The 17,444-nt window shown below is 45.7% G+C and overlaps 1 protein-coding gene across 2 annotated transcripts in view; it reads left to right on the top strand.

Moving 5' to 3' along the window:
- The first annotated feature begins 711 nt into the window (after positions 1-711).
- Positions 712-17,444, top strand: part of ulk3 (unc-51 like kinase 3) — a 49,875-nt gene continuing 33,142 nt past the window's right edge. The window contains exons 1-6 of one of the 2 annotated variants that reach the window (XM_060853584.1): positions 712-941; positions 5,101-5,241; positions 8,629-8,749; positions 10,108-10,212; positions 11,328-11,471; positions 13,597-13,679. In XM_060853584.1, the coding sequence (XP_060709567.1) occupies positions 843-941; positions 5,101-5,241; positions 8,629-8,749; positions 10,108-10,212; positions 11,328-11,471; positions 13,597-13,679 (693 nt within the window). In that variant the 5' untranslated portion in view covers positions 712-842. The remainder of the gene's footprint in view (positions 942-5,100; positions 5,242-8,628; positions 8,750-10,107; positions 10,213-11,327; positions 11,472-13,596; positions 13,680-17,444) is intronic. The other variant, XM_060853585.1, reaches the window with a different exon arrangement.

The following is a 17,444-nucleotide window of genomic DNA, read 5'->3' on the forward strand; positions in this document are numbered from 1 at the left end:
AAATAAACCTGTTGGACTATAACTTGGTGTTGTGTGATTTTTAGCTTTACTTTTCCGAAACGTTAACTCTGCTTTCTTCCTGCAGATGCTGCCAAACCTGCTGAGTTTCTCCAGCAATTTGTTTTTGAGCTAGTGAAATTAATACTGCTATTAAACATGATTAACCCAGAGATTATGTTAATATTTTACAAATGATTCGTTTGTTTTAAATCTTAGGCGATTTGACGGTATCACACCCAGTGAGTGACAATTCACCTCCCAAGACTGCACTTCTTGAACAGGAACGAAATTGTTAAGTCAGATAATGACGCCCTAAGGTCTTTGGTTCAAACCTGATCTCTGCCGAATGTCCTCTAATTTGTTTTTCTCGACTGAAGTTGCAAAATATTACACCTTTGCATTGCAAAATAAAAAATTTGCAGCTGTGCACAACGAACAAAAAAAAATATGCGTTGCTGGTTCCAGCTTTGCGTTGTAAATTCTGCAGCGGTCATCCGGAATTTAAGTTGCACAACGCAAATTGAGAAGCGTGCCGCAAAACAGAAAATGTTACGAAAGATAGAACGTCGCATTTGAGAGAATTAAACACAACATTCTTCAGTGTAGTAAATGCAGTTGCATGTTTATTGCAAGCAGTGTGCCTTTAATCGCAATTCCCAGCCCCCCGGAAGCATTTCTTTGTCAGAGAAGGAAGTTGCTGTTGGTGGCTGGGTGACCAGGGTTAGTTTGCAAAGTGAAAGTGGTGGGTGGAGTTTGAGGATTAATCTCTGGTTTGAGTTCTCTACCTTCCCTCCTTTTATATTTCGGTCGGTCTCGAACCCCCCCTTGAATGGAGCTACTGGATGGCGTCTGGTTGCGCTCCACCCAAACTAGAGGAGTTCATTCTCACAGAGAAACTGGGCAGTGGTACCTACGCCACTGTATACAAAGCCTACAGAAAGGTGAGCAGTTTTCAGTCAGGCAGGGAGTTTGTGCAGCGGCACCAGGTGAGAAACGAGTCAGGACATCAGTGCTGAAGCTGAGAGATTGGTAGGGAGACATCTGTTTGTATAACTTAAAGACATCTGTGCCAGGGATGAGAGACTCGTACGGGTGACCTCAGATATAGCAGCAGTGCGAGGAGTGAGTGTGTTTATTGCACCTGTGCCACAGGTGAGAGATTGATAGGGGCTTCAGTTTGTACAGCCAAAAGACATTTGTGCCAAAGATGAGAGGGACTGAGGGACACCTGCACCTATAACAACAGATCAGAAGCTGAGAGCTGTGTCAGAGTATCTGTGTACGACCCAGATGTATGCGTGACTGGTAAGGCCACCTGTGTGTACAACCGACATGCACCTGTATCACAGGTGAGAGCCTGGTGGGGGCCACCTGTACCTCTGGTGGGAGCACCTGTGTGTACAACCGACATGCACATGTATCACAGGTGAGAGCCTGATCGAGGCACCTGTATCACTTAAGTTATTTCCATTTATTTGTCTCCCTTTGGTGTTGATCTAGTATTTTTAGAAGTACTTCTCAACTGGTCTATTACTGGGATGGAACTGGGCATGTGGGATCTCTTTACCTGCTTAGGATCTGAAAGACCCCACAGTGTTTTATGTAGAAACATTGGCTAGCACCACCAAAGCTTAATTGTGTTTTCATCTTGTTCATGGGCCTTGTATCTTGCTGTGTGTATATTGCCAGAACAACTTGTTCCCTATCTGTGAAGCAATTTGGGCAATACTGAGGATGTGAAAAGCGCTGTATGAATGCAGGGTCTTTTGTGTCTTGCTTGTCCTAATGGCCTGAATTAAAGTGAAGTTCTGATCTACGTTTAGGGTGTAGAATTGCTCACTGAGCTGTAGGTTTGATATCCAGATGTTTCATTACCTGGCTAGGTAACATCATCAGTGACGACCTCCAAGTGAAGCGAAGCTGTTGTCTCTTGCTTTCTATTTATATCTTTCTCCTGGATAGGGTTCCTGAGGTTTGTGGTGATGTCATTTGCCAGCAAAGACATGCCAGAGAATTCCTAGAGGCCTGGCACTCCAACCACAACGCCATAAACAAACACATAGATCTAGATACCATCTATCAACCTCTCAGAAAACAAACAGGAAATGACATCACTACAAACCCCAGGAACCCCATCCAGGAGAAAGGTATAAATAGAAAGCAGGAGACAACAGCTTTGCTTCACTTGGAGGTTGCCACTGATGATGTTACCTAGCCAGGTAATGAAATGTCTGGATATCAAACCTACACTCTAAACCTCAACCTGAGCTACAAACCTTCACAAACCCTGTGATCTACGTTTATTTCATCTATGCTGTTTAAAACTTTAAATTGACCCTAACTGTCCAACCTGACGATGGTATCAGACTGTGAATGGCCCTGTCTGCTTCAGTCAAACACAGGTTGAAGTATAAACTGACTTGATATCTTCAGCATTGTGCAGTTCTGTTTTGAACCTGGTAATAAAGTCAAACAGCATGGAATCAGACCCTTTGGTCTAACCAGTCCATGCCAACCATAATCCCAAATTAAACCAGTCCCACCTGCCTGCGCTTGGCCATTATCCCTCCAAACATTTATTGTTATGTACCTTAACTAAATGACTTTAAACATTGTAAACATACCCATATCCACCACTTCTGTTGGAAGTTCATTCCACAGATGAAGCACTTCGTGTTTTTTAAAAAAATTGTCCCTCATGTCTTTTTAAAATATTTCTCCTTAAAAATATGCCCCTTGGTCCTGAAACACCCTACCCTAGGGAAAAGATATCTACCATTCTCCTTATCTATGTCCCTGATTATTTTATAAATATCTATAAGGTCAACCCTCAACCTCCTATGGTCCTATTAAACATGTCCAAACTTCTTATAACTTAAACTCTCTATTCTGGCAACATCCTGGTAACTGTTTTTCTGAACTGTCCTCTGTTTAATAATATCCGTCCTGTAACAGGGTGCCCAGAACTGGATACAGTACTCCAGAAGAGGCCCCACCAACGTCCTGTACAATCTCAACAAAACGTCCTAACTCCTGTACTGAAAGGTCTGAGCAATAAAGGCAACTGTACTAAATGCATTTTTAACCACCCTGTCTACATGTCATGCAAACTTCAAAGGATTATGTACCCAAACCCCTAGTCTCTCTGTTCTACAATACCCAAGGCCCTACTTTTAATTGTATGATCATTTAAAATATATTGGTAATAGCTGAGAGAATAGAAAAGAGTATTTTGCATTCATCTGGAACTTCAGGATGTCCCAAACAGCTTTATACTAAAATATTTATGACATTTTTATGGCAAGTGATGAATATTGGCCTTGACACCGTGGAAAGATCTATCTTGCCCTTGACAATGTCTTGTGGGACCTTTTTTACAGGCAGTTGAGAGAGTAAACATCTCATTTGAAAACTGGCATTGCTGCAGTGCTGCTGCTGAGATTGAAATTAAACCAAACCCTTCTGTCAACCGGCCTTGGCCACACTGCATCTGTGAATACAAACAGAGTTAAGGTTTCTGGATTGCAATGGAACTTTGTCAGTTCAATATATAAGGGGATATCAGCTCTGACAAAAGGTCGCTCCACGTGCAATTTTTAACTGTTTCTCTCTCCACAGATGCAACCAGATCTGCTGAGTTTCTCCAGCATTCTCTGTCTTTAGTTCTGATTTCTGCAATCCTGTGCTTTAGTGTTGCTGCAGCCTAGATTATTTGGAATGGGATTTGAACTGATGACCTCCTGATTCAGAAATGAGAGCACTGCCTATTGAACTTCTAACCAGGAATTTTTTTTTTATTCCTGTGGGGACACGCACTATAAAGGTGATGATCGGTGCTGTGTTCAGAATATTATTTCATTTTTTTTATGTGATGTGTACGTTGCTGGCAAGACCAGCATTTTTTGCCCGTCCATGTTTGGTCTTGAACTGGGTGGTTTGCTCACCTATTTCAGAGGGTAGTTAAAAGCAATCACCTGGCTGTGAAGTTACATCTAGGCCAGACTGGGTAAGGGCAGCAGAAGAACACTAGTGAATCTATCACCATCTGTTATAGTTGTTTTGGTCACTATTCTGGAGAGTGGTGATACAGCATAGAAACAGACCCTTAAGTCCAACCAGTCCAAGCTGACCGTAATCCCAAACTAAACTAGCCCTGCCTGCCTGTGCTTGGCCCATATCCTTCCAAACATTTCGTATTCATGTATTTATCCAACTGTCTTTTAAATGATGTAACTGTACCTGCATTCACCACTTCCTCTGGAGATTCATTCCACATGCAAATCACTCCCTGTGTTTTAAAAATAAAAAAGCCCCTCATGTCTTTTTTTAAATCCTTCAGCTTTCACCATAAAAATATGCCCCCTAGTCTTGAAGTCCCCTAACTTAGGGAAACAAAACCTGCATTCATCTTATCTATACCCCTCATGATTTTATAAACCTCAATAAGGTCACCCCTCGACCTCTAACACTCCATTGGAAAAACGTCCTAACCTGTCTTAACTGGCAGAAGAATTGGTGAATGCAGGTACAGTTACAACGTTATAAAGATATTTGGTCAGGTACATAAATTGGAAAGATTTGGAGGTATATGGGCCAAACACAGCAAATGGGACTAGTTTATCATAGGAAAATCGGCATGGGCGAGGTGAAGCAAAGGGTCTTTTTCTGTGCTGTATGACTCTATCCAGCCTCTCCTTTATAACTCAAACCCTTCTTCCCCAGCAACACCCTGGCAAATCTCTTCTGAACCATCTCTGGCTTAATATCCTTGCTTAATATAACAGGGAGACCAGAACTGGACACAGGTTTATATTCCACCATTTTATTAATTGAACTTAAATTCCACCAGGATTTGAACCCAAGTCCCCAGAGCGTTTGCCTGAACCTCTGGGTGCCATAGTCCAATAACATTGCCACGACCTCATCACCTCCCTGTTAGTGCAAATAGTGATAAAATGGGCACACCCCTTGATTGTAACTGGATAACTTGCACCAATGTAAGAATGCTTTCATTGTTGCTCATTGCAAGTGCATCTCACTTGCACAGTCGCTCTATACTGAAACTGTTCCTCTAAAGTGGTTCCTGCTGTATTCCAACAGGTGAACAGTCGTGAGGTCGTGGCCATTAAGTGTGTGAGTAAAAAAAGTTTGAACAAAGCCTCGGTGGAGAACCTGCTGACTGAGATCGAAATCTTGAAGACGGTCAGGCATCCTCATATTGTGCAGCTGAAGGATTTTCAAGTGTGTATGAGCAGAGTCTGAAAGTGGATGTCTTTATAATACTAACAGGGCTGGATAAGTAACTTCACTCATCAACACAGGGATTCCATCACCTTTCCTCTGAGCTTCTCTCATGAGTAGCCTTAACATTGCAGAGGCTGTTTAAACAGACTCGCTGAATATTGACAGCTTGCTTCTATCTGATTTCCAGTGGCATTTTGTTTCTCTTGTGTGTGTGTGAGAAAGGCAGGCGGTGTGTCTGACAGTGTCAATGTACCTTTTATCTGTCTGACTTGGCTGTTTTGTCTGTGTGTGTCAGTGTGTTCATGTGTTTTGGCTGTAAATATGGCGCTCTCTCTCTCGTGCACACACACCCCTTTGCTGCAATCTTGAGGTTATAACAAGAGGAATAGGTAGAGGATGTGATGCTTTTGGATTTCCAGGAAGCTATTGCTGAAATCCCACATATTAGAAGCAAGTGTGTAAGATCGAAGCACATGGAATGGGGTGAAGGAGCAACAGGGATTGGGAATTGGTTAGCAGGCAGGGAACTGAGAGTGGGAATAAATAAGGGTGGGTTTCGGAGTGATTTGATTTACTACCATCGTGTGTACCAAGGTGCAGTGAAAAGTGTTGTCTTTCATGCTTTACAGGCAGATAACACGATACAGGTGCATTAGGTAACAGAACAGAGTAAAGGGTACAATGTTACAGCCATAGACAAGGTGCAAAGAGAGATTTACATTAAAGAGGACCATTCAAAAGTCTGATAATAGTGGGAAAGAAGCTGTTCCTGAATTAATCGGTACGTGTATACAAACTTTTATATCTTCTGCCTGACAGAAAAGGGTGGAAGAGAGTATACCCAAGGTGCGAGGGGTCTTTGATTGTGTTGGTTACTACTGCAAGGCAGTGGGAAGTGTAGATGAAGTGAATGGATGGGAAGCTGGTTTGCTTAGTGGACTGGGCTGTGTTCACAGCTCTCTGTAGTTTCTTTCGGTCTTACAAGGAGCAGTGGAAGTGGAGTGGAAAGCAGTGATCGTGGATTATTACAGGGATCAGTGATTGGGTCCAGCTATTCGCTATATAACAATGAATTACATGAAGGTATTAAATTTGATATTTCCAAGTTTGCTGATGATATAAAACTAGAAGGAATTGAGAGATGAGGCAGAAGTGAAGAGGCTTCAAGGTAACTTCAACATATTGGGTGAGTGGGCAGATGCAGTACGTTGCAGCTAAGTGTGAAGTAATCCACTTTGGTATGGAAAAAAGAATAAGCATATTATTTAAACAATGATTGACACATCTCAGTCTAGCACTGTAAAAAAGAGAACGGTACACCAGTCAGTGCGAGCAGACATGCAGATGGAACAAGCAGTTAGGAAGGTAAATAAAATGTTGGCCTTCTTTGCCAAGGGATTGGAGTTCAAGAGCAAGGAAATTGTCATCCAGCTGTGCAGGGCTTAGGTAGAATCACACCTGGAGTATTGTGTGCCATTGTAGTCGGCATCGACTGGTTGGATCAAGGGATCTGTTTCCCTGCTGTATGACTCTTAGTGAAATATATAAGATTCGGACAGGGGTGCACAAACGGAATACATAGATGATGTTCCTTTTGATTGGGAGCTGGAGTGGGGGAATTTCTGGAACAAGGGGTCACTGTCTCGGATTATGGGATATTTGAGACTAAAATGATTGTTTTTCACTCAGAAGGTAGTGAACTGTGTTGTTTTACCCCACAGAAGGCAGTGGAGGGGAAAGAACAGCAACTCAGTGGTTAGCACTGCTGCCATACAGCAGCAGGGATCGGGGTTCAATTCCACCCTTGGATGAACGTCTGTGTGGAGTTCGCACATTCTCCCCGTGTCTGCGTGGGTTTCCTCCGGGTGCTCTGGTTTCCTCCCACAGTCCAAAGATGTGCAGGTTGTATGGATTGACCATGCTAAATTGTTCAGTGTTCAGGGATATGCAGGTAAATGTGGGGTTACACGAATAAGATGAGAGGCTCTTTGGAAGTTCGGTACAGACTCAACAGGCCAAGTGGCCTCTTTCCGTAATGTAGGGGATTCTATTCTATTACTCACTGAATATATTTAAGAAATAAATTGATTCTGAAATACAAAAGGTGTCAAGGGATATGAGGAGGGAGCAGGGGGATTACATTGAGATAGGAAATCAGCCGTGATCATATTGAATGGTAGAGCAGGCTCAGCGGACCAGAAAGTCTCTTGTTGCTTCTATTTTGTATGCCTTTGTCTTGTCTGCACTGTCATCTGTACGCGTGTTACTGCCTGTGTGTGTGTGTTTAGAGTCTTATGGTTGTGCTGTTGTCTTGATTGTGTTTGTGTCAGTGTCTTGGCTATGGTTTTGTCAGTATGTGATTCTCTCTCTTGGTTGTGGTAGTGGCTGTGTGTCGGTCTCTTACCTCTGTGTGATTTTGTTTGAGCAGCAGTATTGCCTTTCCTACCATCTGGTCTGACCTGTGTTGGGGTTCCTTGTTGAAATGAGGTGAGGGAAATTGGAGAATGGCAGATTCTATCCCTGTCTCCCAACCACCATGTACACTCAGGGAAGAGTGACTGGGTGATCCTTGATAAGTGGGGGCAGGGGCCGTGACTGATGGGACACAGAAACCAATATTAAAGCCCTGGCCTATTCCTTGACTGGCAATCAGAGACTTGAGTTGCCAACTTGGGTTGGGAGTATTCCTGGAGGTTTTACTATGTGACCACCCTCAGTACCCTGCCAGTTAGCCAGTTGGAAGAGGAACAGACTCTTTGTAACCTATTGATGGAATAGGGTTTTTTAACCCCTCCAACCTCCAATATTTTTACAATCAATAAACAAAATACTTCAGTATTCCAGCTAGAGAGATGTAGGTAATAGGTGGTAATCATCCACTGAAGTAATCTCTCATTGTGAATCATGGAATCGGATGAGCGATTATGGTGGCTCAGTGGTTAGTACTGCTGCCTTGCAGCACCAAGGACCCGGGTTCAATTCTAGCCTTGGGCAACAATCTGCATATTCTCTCAGTGTCTGCATCAGTTTCTTCCCAAGGTCCAAAGATGCATGGTTTGGCCATGCTAAATGCGGGGTACAGAGATGGGGTTGGGGGATTGGGTCTATGTGTGCTGCACTTCGGAAGGTTGATGCAGACTCGATGGGATGAACGGCCTCTTTCCAAACTGTAGGGATTCTATGGTTCTCTGTCACTGCCCTGTGCGAGTCAGAGGGGTCCAGACCGTAACCAGGGGCCCTTCCCTTCCCCGCGGAATAGTTTGGGAATATTCCGGGTAGCCAGACAATCCGGTTTGTGGAGGTGTGGGGTTCGGTGAGGTGGAGATATTATAGACTTCTGGTTGCAGTCGTTTCTAACGTGCGGTTTGACCTTGACCCTAACAGTGGGACAGCGAGAACATTTACCTGATCATGGAATTCTGTGCTGGCGGCGATCTCTCCCACTTCATCCGCACTCGCAGGGTGCTTCCCGAAGGAGTGGCCAGGCGCTTTCTTCAGCAGCTGGGTAAGAGGCCACGGGAGCTGGGTTGCCATATTGCCTTTCCCGTCCACTGGATGTTCCAAAGTGCTTCACGGGCAATGAGAGCATCAGCTTCCCCCTGGCTCGGAGGGTAGCACTCTCATTGGAATCTGAAGGTTGAGAGTTCAACTCCCACTCCAGAGGTGAGAGCAGAAAACTGCACCTGACACTATCATGCCAGCACTGAGGGAGTGCTGCACTGTTGGAGGTGTCATCTTTCTAAACTCTCACCCCAAACCGTGAGAAGAGTTGTCGTGGCAAATATTCCTTGGTACCTGTCAACGAAAAAGGTTTATATTTCTCCAACACAGGGTGGCGCAGTGGCTCAGTGGTTAGTACTGCCTTACAGCACCAGGGACCCAGTTTCGGTTCCACCTTTGGGCGACTGTGGAGTTTGCACATTCTCCCCATATCTGCACGGAGCGCGCCCAGGTGCTCTGTTTTCTTCCCACCATCCAAAGAAGTGCAGGCTAAGTGGATTAGCCATGGGAAATGCAGGGTTACAAGGGTACGGGGATGTGTCTGGGTGGAATGCTCTTTGGAGGGTCAGTGTGAACTGGATGGGCCAAATAGCCTGCTTCCATACTTTAGGAATTCTAAGATCCATCCCTCAATCAATCTGACTACAATAGAAGTTCATGCTATCCCCATATAGCTGTATGTGGGATCTTGCTATGTGCATATTGATGTTTCCTACATTACAATACTGACTTCAAAAGGGTAGTTCCACCTGGACTGATGTTCCCATGAAGGTCCAACCCTCAGGTGGAACCACCACCAATCACCGCTTTTGCCTAAGAGAGCAGCTCAATGGTCCTCTGGACCGTGGTGACTTTGCTGTAACCTTTACACACTTCAAAAGCACCTCATTTGCTGTAAAGCACTTTGGGATGTGAAAATTGCTATATAAATGCAATTTTTTGGGGAGGAAAAGGCAATTAGATCAACATTCTGTTGCACAGAGATTGGTCTGCCAATTATGTTAATGGAGGGATAAACATTGGCCTGGGATCCCTCAGAATGACCCTAGTCCTATTTGGAATAGTACGATCTCCTTTACCTGCCTGAGCATTTAATGCTGTATTGCCTCTGACAGTGCAGCACTGTGCATTACTTCAGCTTTTCTGTTCTCATTTAAGGCTTCTAGCAGTATACTGTATGCACCCAAGTCAAGATTCATCTGAGATCTTTCTGAGCTCTGTGGGAGCCCCAGCATTAACCTGTGAACTTTACAAAGATGTTATTGTTAATGCTAGAAGTTACGAAAATGTTTACGGACTCCATGGATCAGCTGCTTTTCTCTTTTCTTTCTTTCTTTCTTTCTCCCTCTCCTCCCCTCTCAGCATCAGCTCTCCAGTACCTCCACGAGCGAAACATCTCTCACCTCGATCTGAAACCACAGAACATTCTGGTCAGTTCCCGGAGCACCCCTCACCTCAAACTTGCTGGTGAGTTAACTCGGACTCTCCTCTATCCTACAGCCCACCCCCTACTCCCCACCCCCAACGCTGTATTTCCTAAATTGCAATGAAGGTCGGAGTTTAAAGCGAAGAAGGACCTGCATTTATATAGCACCTTCTGCCATCTCACAATGCCCAAGTCCTGAAGACATGGGTTTAAATCCCACCACAGATAGTAGAATGTTAATTCAATGAGTAACTCTGGAATTGAATTTCAGATTGATCTAAAAACCCACCTGCTTCACTAGTGTCCTTTAAGGATGGAAATCTGCTGTCCTTACCCAGCCTGGCCTATACGTGACTCCAGACCTGCTGGTTGATTCTCACCTGCCCTCTGAGGTGGCTTGCTGGGGCAGTTAAAGGGGGCGGACTGCTAATGCTGGCCAGTGATGGCCACATCCTGTCAAACTATAAACGAACTGTTCAGGACACCCGGGAAAACTGACCTCAGAGTGACCTTGGGATGATGTACGTTGTCCCGATGGGGCAGCTGGGATCTGGGTTTAACATCTCATTCGAAACAACATTTCTAAACGATAAACTTTGTGTCATCAGCAATTGGAAGTCTCTCAGAACCAGATTCACTTGCCCTCTGCCCTCCCATCCCCTCCCCCTCCCCCTCTCTCTGCCCTCCCCTCTGATCTCCCCACCCCTTCTTTTGCCAATCCCTCCTGCCCACCCACTTGCTCCCACCCTCTCTCCCTCTGCCCCTTCTCCCTATTGCTCTGGTCCCCCTCATTCCACCCCTCTTTTGCTTTGCCCCTTTCTCCCTCCATCCCCCTCTGCTTCTGCCCTCCTTTCTGTCCCCTCTCTTGCTCCACCCCACCCCTCTATCTTTCCATCTCCCTCTCCTGCCACCTCACTCCCTCCCTCTGCCTCTTTTTATTTTGTTAACCTCTTCGATGGGTCATTTGTCACAGTATCTCCTTAGGTGGCCCGCTGTGTAATAACCCTCCAGGGAAACAACATTGAAAGCGCTATGTAAATGCAATCGCGTGTTCTTACGCTGCATCCGTGCAGCGTTTGTGTCAAGAATGAAAACTGCTCTGCCCTTTTTGGAAGGTCCCACCCAGCGATAATCTGGTTCCTTGTGTCTGCTGCAGATTTTGGCTTTGCTCAGCACATGTCCCCTTGGGACGAGAAGCACGTTCTGCGTGGATCCCCACTCTACATGGCACCAGAGATGGTGTGTCGCCAACAGTACGATGCTCGTGTGGATCTGTGGTCAGTGGGCGTCATCCTGTACGGTGAGTCCGCGATGTCGGCTGGCACTTCCTGGGGCAGGGGAAGGGGGAATTCTGGTGAATTCTGGAGTCCCATCACTCCAGAGGGTCCTCCGTTTAAAAGTGTCCGAGTGCAACAGGAATAGAGATTCCTGGTTTCAGCTTTACACAAAGACTCATGACAGAAAAGGTGTGATTGAACGAAAGAGGGAACAGGGGATCACCACAGCTATCGAAGGGAAGACGGGGGGACACTGAGGGGAGATTCGATTGAGATGTACAAACTTGAGAGGGATCTGGGATAAAAGTTGCCATAGTTCTTACCAGATCATCCATCTTCTTTCTCTCTCATTACCGACAACTGTTGGTGGTTTAAGCTGAGGGTCATCATGCCTCGGGTGAGGGGAGAGGTTGAGAAGGAGAGTCCTTCAAGGTAACCTCAGCTGCTGTGTGATTATAAAGTGGATGCCTATTTAACAGCAGTCAGTGAGGACTGCAGATACTGGAGATTAGAGTCAAGATTAGAGTGGTGCTGGAAAAGCACAGCAGGTCAGGGCAGCATCCGAGGAGCAGGAAAATCGACGTTTCGGCAAAAGCCCATCATCAGTGACTGGGTTGCCTAGATTCAAAAGAATGGTGTGGAGGTACTGGTGTTGGACTGAGGTGGAAAAGTTAAGCAGTCACCTGACACCAGGTTATAGTCCAAAAGGTTTATTTGAAATCCACAAGCTTTTGGAGCACTGCCCCTTTGTCAGTTGAAGTCTGACCTTCTACCTTCACCTGACGAAGGAGCAGTGTTCTGAAAGCTTGTGAATTCAAATAAACCTGATGGACTATAACCTGGTGTCGTGTGACTGCTGATATTTAAATAATGTGTGGAAGGGATAAAGGGAAGGTGTAGTGAAAGTGGTGGCGTAGTGTCAACGTCACTGAGCTAGTAATCCAGAGCTCCAGGCTAATACTCTGGGTTTGAATTCCATCACGGTATGAAATTTGAATTCAGTTTGAAACTTCTGGAATAAAGAGCTGGTCTAATACAGACCATGAAACTGTCAATTGTTGTAAAAACCATCTGGTTTGTACAGTTTTTTTTTTATTTCTGCAGGGTGTCACCTGCAAGACCATTTTATACCTATCCCTCGTTGGCCCTGGAGAGTCTCCCTGGGCCATTCAAACGTCACCCTCATTGCTGTTGGTCTGGAGTCACATGTAGGTCAAGACCAGGTGACATTAGAGAGCCAAGGTTATGGCAAACAATGAATTGATGAGACTAGTTTTCAATTCCTGAAATCTGGAATTGAAAGCTAGTCTCATCAATTCATTTGAAGTCCATCAGTTGTCAGTGGTGCAATTTGAACTGGCTTGTCCAGAGCCTTATCCTGGCTCTTTGGGTTGCTAGACTACCCTCTTTTTTTTTCTCTCTCTACTTTGAAGGCTCAATGGGTTTCTGTTCACATAGGCTTTGGAAGAGAAAAGGAAGGTAAAGGGATCGCACAGTTTTGGGGTCCTGGGGGAGATTGGGAGAGGAGAGGGGGAAGGAAGGAGTTAAGAGTATGGAACACGTCAATGGTTTCTGACTGGATGGGAGGACCCTTTGTAAAAAGAAACAATATAACAATTCAGGAGTAAGTGTCAAAGGTTACACTGAGCAATGGGGATGGCACGATGGCTCAGTGGTTAGCATTGCTGACCCACCGCGCTGGGTACCCAGGTTCGATTCCAGCTTCGGGCGACTGTCTGTCTGGAGTTTGCACATTCTCCCCATGTCTGTGTGGGTTTCCTCCGGGTACTCCAGTTTACTCCCACAGATGTGCAGGTCAGGTGGAATGGCCATGCTAAATTACCTCGTAGCGTCCAGGGAGGTGCAGGATAGGTGGGTAAGCCATGGGAAATGCAGGGTTGCAGGGATAGGGTTGGGGGTGGTGGGGTTGGTGGGGAGATGGTCAGTGTGGACTCAATAGGCTGAATGGCCTGTTTCCATACTATAAATATTCTACGATTCTGAGATCTGCTGCCCTTACGTGGTCTGGCCTACTACCCAGGTCCCTATTGTAATAAGGACTCACGATGGTCCTTTTATGGTGACGGGGTGGGGTGTAGTTAAAGGAGCCTCATTGACCCTGCTCTCCTCTGGCAACCCTTCCTGCAGAGACTTTGTTCGGACGCCCGCCCTTCGCATCAAAATCGTTCACTGAGCTGGAGGAGAAAATCCGCAGCAACAAGGCCATTGAGGTGGGTGACCGTGGACGCCGCCAGGGTAATGTGTATTTTCACAGGCTGGGGAAGTGGCAACAACAACTTGCTTTTACATAGCACCATAAAATATCCCCTGGGGGTGATTCCCAGGAGAGTTATCAGTCAGAGGTATGAGGGAGGTGGGGTGGGGAACACATGGAGGTAAGTTCAAAGGAGTAAAGGAAAAATGCTGCATGTGCTGGAAATGGGAAATGCTCCAGAAGTTGCTGGAGAAGCTCAGTAGGTCTGGCCGCATCTTTGGAGAGAGAGAAACTGGGTTAGTGTTTCAGGTCCAGTGTGACTTCATGTAGAAGAATCTTCAGTTCAGCACAGTTGCTATCAGATCTGCCGGATTTGAAGAATGTAGGGGGGGGGGGTGTGGTGTTGAGGGTGGGGGCAGGAGTCTTCCAGGCATGTGAAAGTACAGCGAAGGGGCGGGGGTGTCTTGCTGGGAATTGGGGCTGTCCAAGAGGGTGAGGTCATGACAGGAGATCAGGAGGTGGCTACAGAACGGGGGTAAGGAGTGCATTGAACGTGAAGGCGAGAATCTAAGCACAATGTAGCAACTTCCTGGTGAGTTTGGGAGGAGTGAGTGGGTTGTAAGGAGAATAGGACCTGCAGTATCTAATTCGGATGATTAACAGGGTTTTCAGAATGGGATATGGAGTTTCAAGTCGACCAGTTGAATCTGCTTTGTTTGTGTCTCCCAGCCATGTCGATGTGTCCTGGATTGTGGTCATCGCTGGCTGGGCCAGTTTTTATTACCCATCCCTACTTCCCCAGAGATGGTGGTGATGAGCCACTGCCTTAAACTGCTGTAGCCCTTGGGCTGTAGGTGCACCCACACAGTGCTGTTAGGGGGCAAGAGCCAGGATTTTGACACAGTAACATTGATGGATAAGTACATGGATAAAAGATGTTTGGAGGGAAATGGGCCAAGCGCAGGCAGTGGGGATGAGTTTAGTTTGTGATCATAGTCGGCATGGACTGAGTTATGGACCCCTAAAAACATTTCAAGAAAGTAGCCCAGACTCTAATTTTGTCAGTTGTTTTAAGCAGGCGTGAAGCAGATAGTCCAGGAGTGATGCAGCTGGTCAAACCACTTAGTTTTAAACAAAACAGAAGTTATTTTAAAGATTACCAAATCATAGAAGAGAACAGACTCCAGAGTAACTTAACTTACCCAAAAACCCAACAGATTATCCCCAACTTAATGATGCTGTTCCAAACACTTGCACCAATCCCTGTAAACATCTCTTGGCACAAAAGGTAAAATCAAACACAAGCATGATTTATCTAGAACACAGGGTTGCACAAGAACTGTAGAAGAGCTACCTGTACTTTCAGCGTGTAATCCAGGTTAGATGGTAGGATATGCTGTAGCCAACTTGTACACAGCAAGTTCCCATCAACAGAACTAGGCCATTTCAGCTCCACTTTTACAGGCTATTTATATTCTCCATGCATGTTGCCTCCCACATTATCAGCAGAAGCATCCGTTCCTTTCTGCCTCATGTTTATTCAGCTTCCTCTCCAATTCTTGTCGTGTTTGTTTCGATATAATATATTGAAACTGGACATCAGGAAACTCTGTGCGCTCTTGGAGGGGGTTTTGAACTCACAACCTACTGCACCAGAGGCAAGTGTGCTAACTGCAGAGCCACTGCACATTGCGCAGGAAGTGTATATCGCACCTTTCTTTGTGTTTATAGTGCCTCAGTTAATTCCTGCACAAGGTTACACTGCAAGGGTAACACTTGCCTTGTTCACACCATTATGAGTGTGAATGTATTGCTTAAGTCTTTTGAGTGTCTCACACAGCCATGACTGCTTATCACAGCTCCTCAGTGTGAGGCTGAAATTAGCACTAATAATTCCCCAGCCATCTCTGACTTTGCTGTGTTTAACAGGTAGTTCAGAACAGTCAAAAGGGCTAAATGTAGGCCTGTTGACTGAATTGAATAGATTCCCTACAGTGGGGAACAGGCCTTTCGGGCCAACATGTCCACACCGACCCTCTGAAGAGTAACCAACCCCAGACCCATTTCCCTCTGACTAATGCACCTAACACTGTGGGCAATTTTGTGTGGCCAATTAACCTGACTTGCACAATTTTGGATTGTGGGAGGAAAGCAGAGTACCCGGGGAAACCCACGCAGACATGGGGAGAATGTGCAAACTACAGCTGGAATTGAACCTGTGTCCCTGGCGCTGTGTGGCAGCAATGCTAACCACTGTGCCACCATGCCGCCCATTGGATGGGCTATATTGTCACGTACTCATGTGAGTACTGTCAAAAGTTTTCAACTTCTCCTGGCGCCAGCTTAGGTACAGAGCTACTGAGGTACAGTTCCTTGTGTCCAAGCTTTTAGAAAAAAAACTAGAAAAATTAAGATGGCCAGCATTACAGGCCAACAGAAGCACAAAATTAGATTAAATTAGATTAGATTACTTACAGTGTGGAAACAGGCCCTTCAGCCCAACAAGTCCACACCAACCCGCCGAAGCACAACACACCCATACCCCTACATTTAACCCTTACCTAACACTACAGGCAATTTAGCATGGCCAATTCACCTGACCGGCACATCTTTGGACTGTGGGAGGAAACCGGAGCACCCGGAGGAAACCCACGCAGACACGGGGAGAACGTGCAAACTCCACACAGTCTGTCGCCTGAGTCGGGAAATGAACCCGGGTCTCAGGCGCTGTGAGGCAGCAGTGCTAACCACTGTGCCACCCTATGCTAATCAATTAGAGAAATCATACTAATAAATTAGAGAAATGACAAAGTAAAAAGTTCAGAAAGATAGTCCTTCCACCATAATAATAAAAAATGAAAAAGAAATTTTAATGAAAGAGAATAGAAGACAAAGTTCACTTGGTCCATTTCTAGACTCTGGGCTCAGGGAGCCAATCCCAGTTGGAATCCTGAGCTGGACCCACCACGATGCCGAAGAAAATGCTGCATGGAGTCACAGACTGAAGCTGCTGTAAGGGAGACACAGACCAACGCTGATGAAAACAGCCATCAGAGCCACTGAAAGTAGTTCCAGGCTGGGCCAGATCAACCAGGCTGCCACGAAAACGCAGCAGAAACCTCGAGGAAACCCGGGGACCTTGGGAATCCCGAGCTCAGACCCACCTAGTCTTCAAGGCAGGAACAGCCAGAACAACATTTGGAGACATTGTCTCATGCCAGTCAGTGATACACGAGCAACTGGGTAAAGAGTCTGGGCTACACAGAGAGAATTACAGCAACTTAGGAACATGAGGAGGCCATTCAGCCCAGTCACTTTAAAGTGAATCTGAGCTGAACTGAATGTCAACTGCACCCACCCACCTCGGTTCAATCACCTTTAAAATCCCTAACCAACAAACAAAAACTGCTATTGAAACTTTTAATTGACCCTCCCTGCACATGCTACCTCAATGATATTTACTGGGGAGAGCAAGTTCCAGGAGAATGTCCCTGACCTCCCCTGAATGACCCTGCTCACATTTTCAAGCCACGTCCGCAAGAGCAAACACAATGAAAGCAATAAGTCATTCGGCCCATCGAATCTCAACACTGTACGAACAAGGCTTGATCTGTCCTATCCTTCAACAGTGGAGTATTCCCTACCCTCGGGAGTGGAGAATTTTTTTATTCATTCATGGCAGGTGGGCACCACTGGGCAGCCAATCCCTAATTGCCCCCAGGGCAGTTAGGAGTCAACTACATTGCTGAGGGTCTGGAATCTTATGTAGGACAGATCATGT

The sequence above is a fragment of the Hemiscyllium ocellatum genome, chromosome 42 (genome assembly GCF_020745735.1).
Source record: "Hemiscyllium ocellatum isolate sHemOce1 chromosome 42, sHemOce1.pat.X.cur, whole genome shotgun sequence".
In the NCBI taxonomy this organism is placed as follows: domain Eukaryota; kingdom Metazoa; phylum Chordata; class Chondrichthyes; order Orectolobiformes; family Hemiscylliidae; genus Hemiscyllium; species Hemiscyllium ocellatum.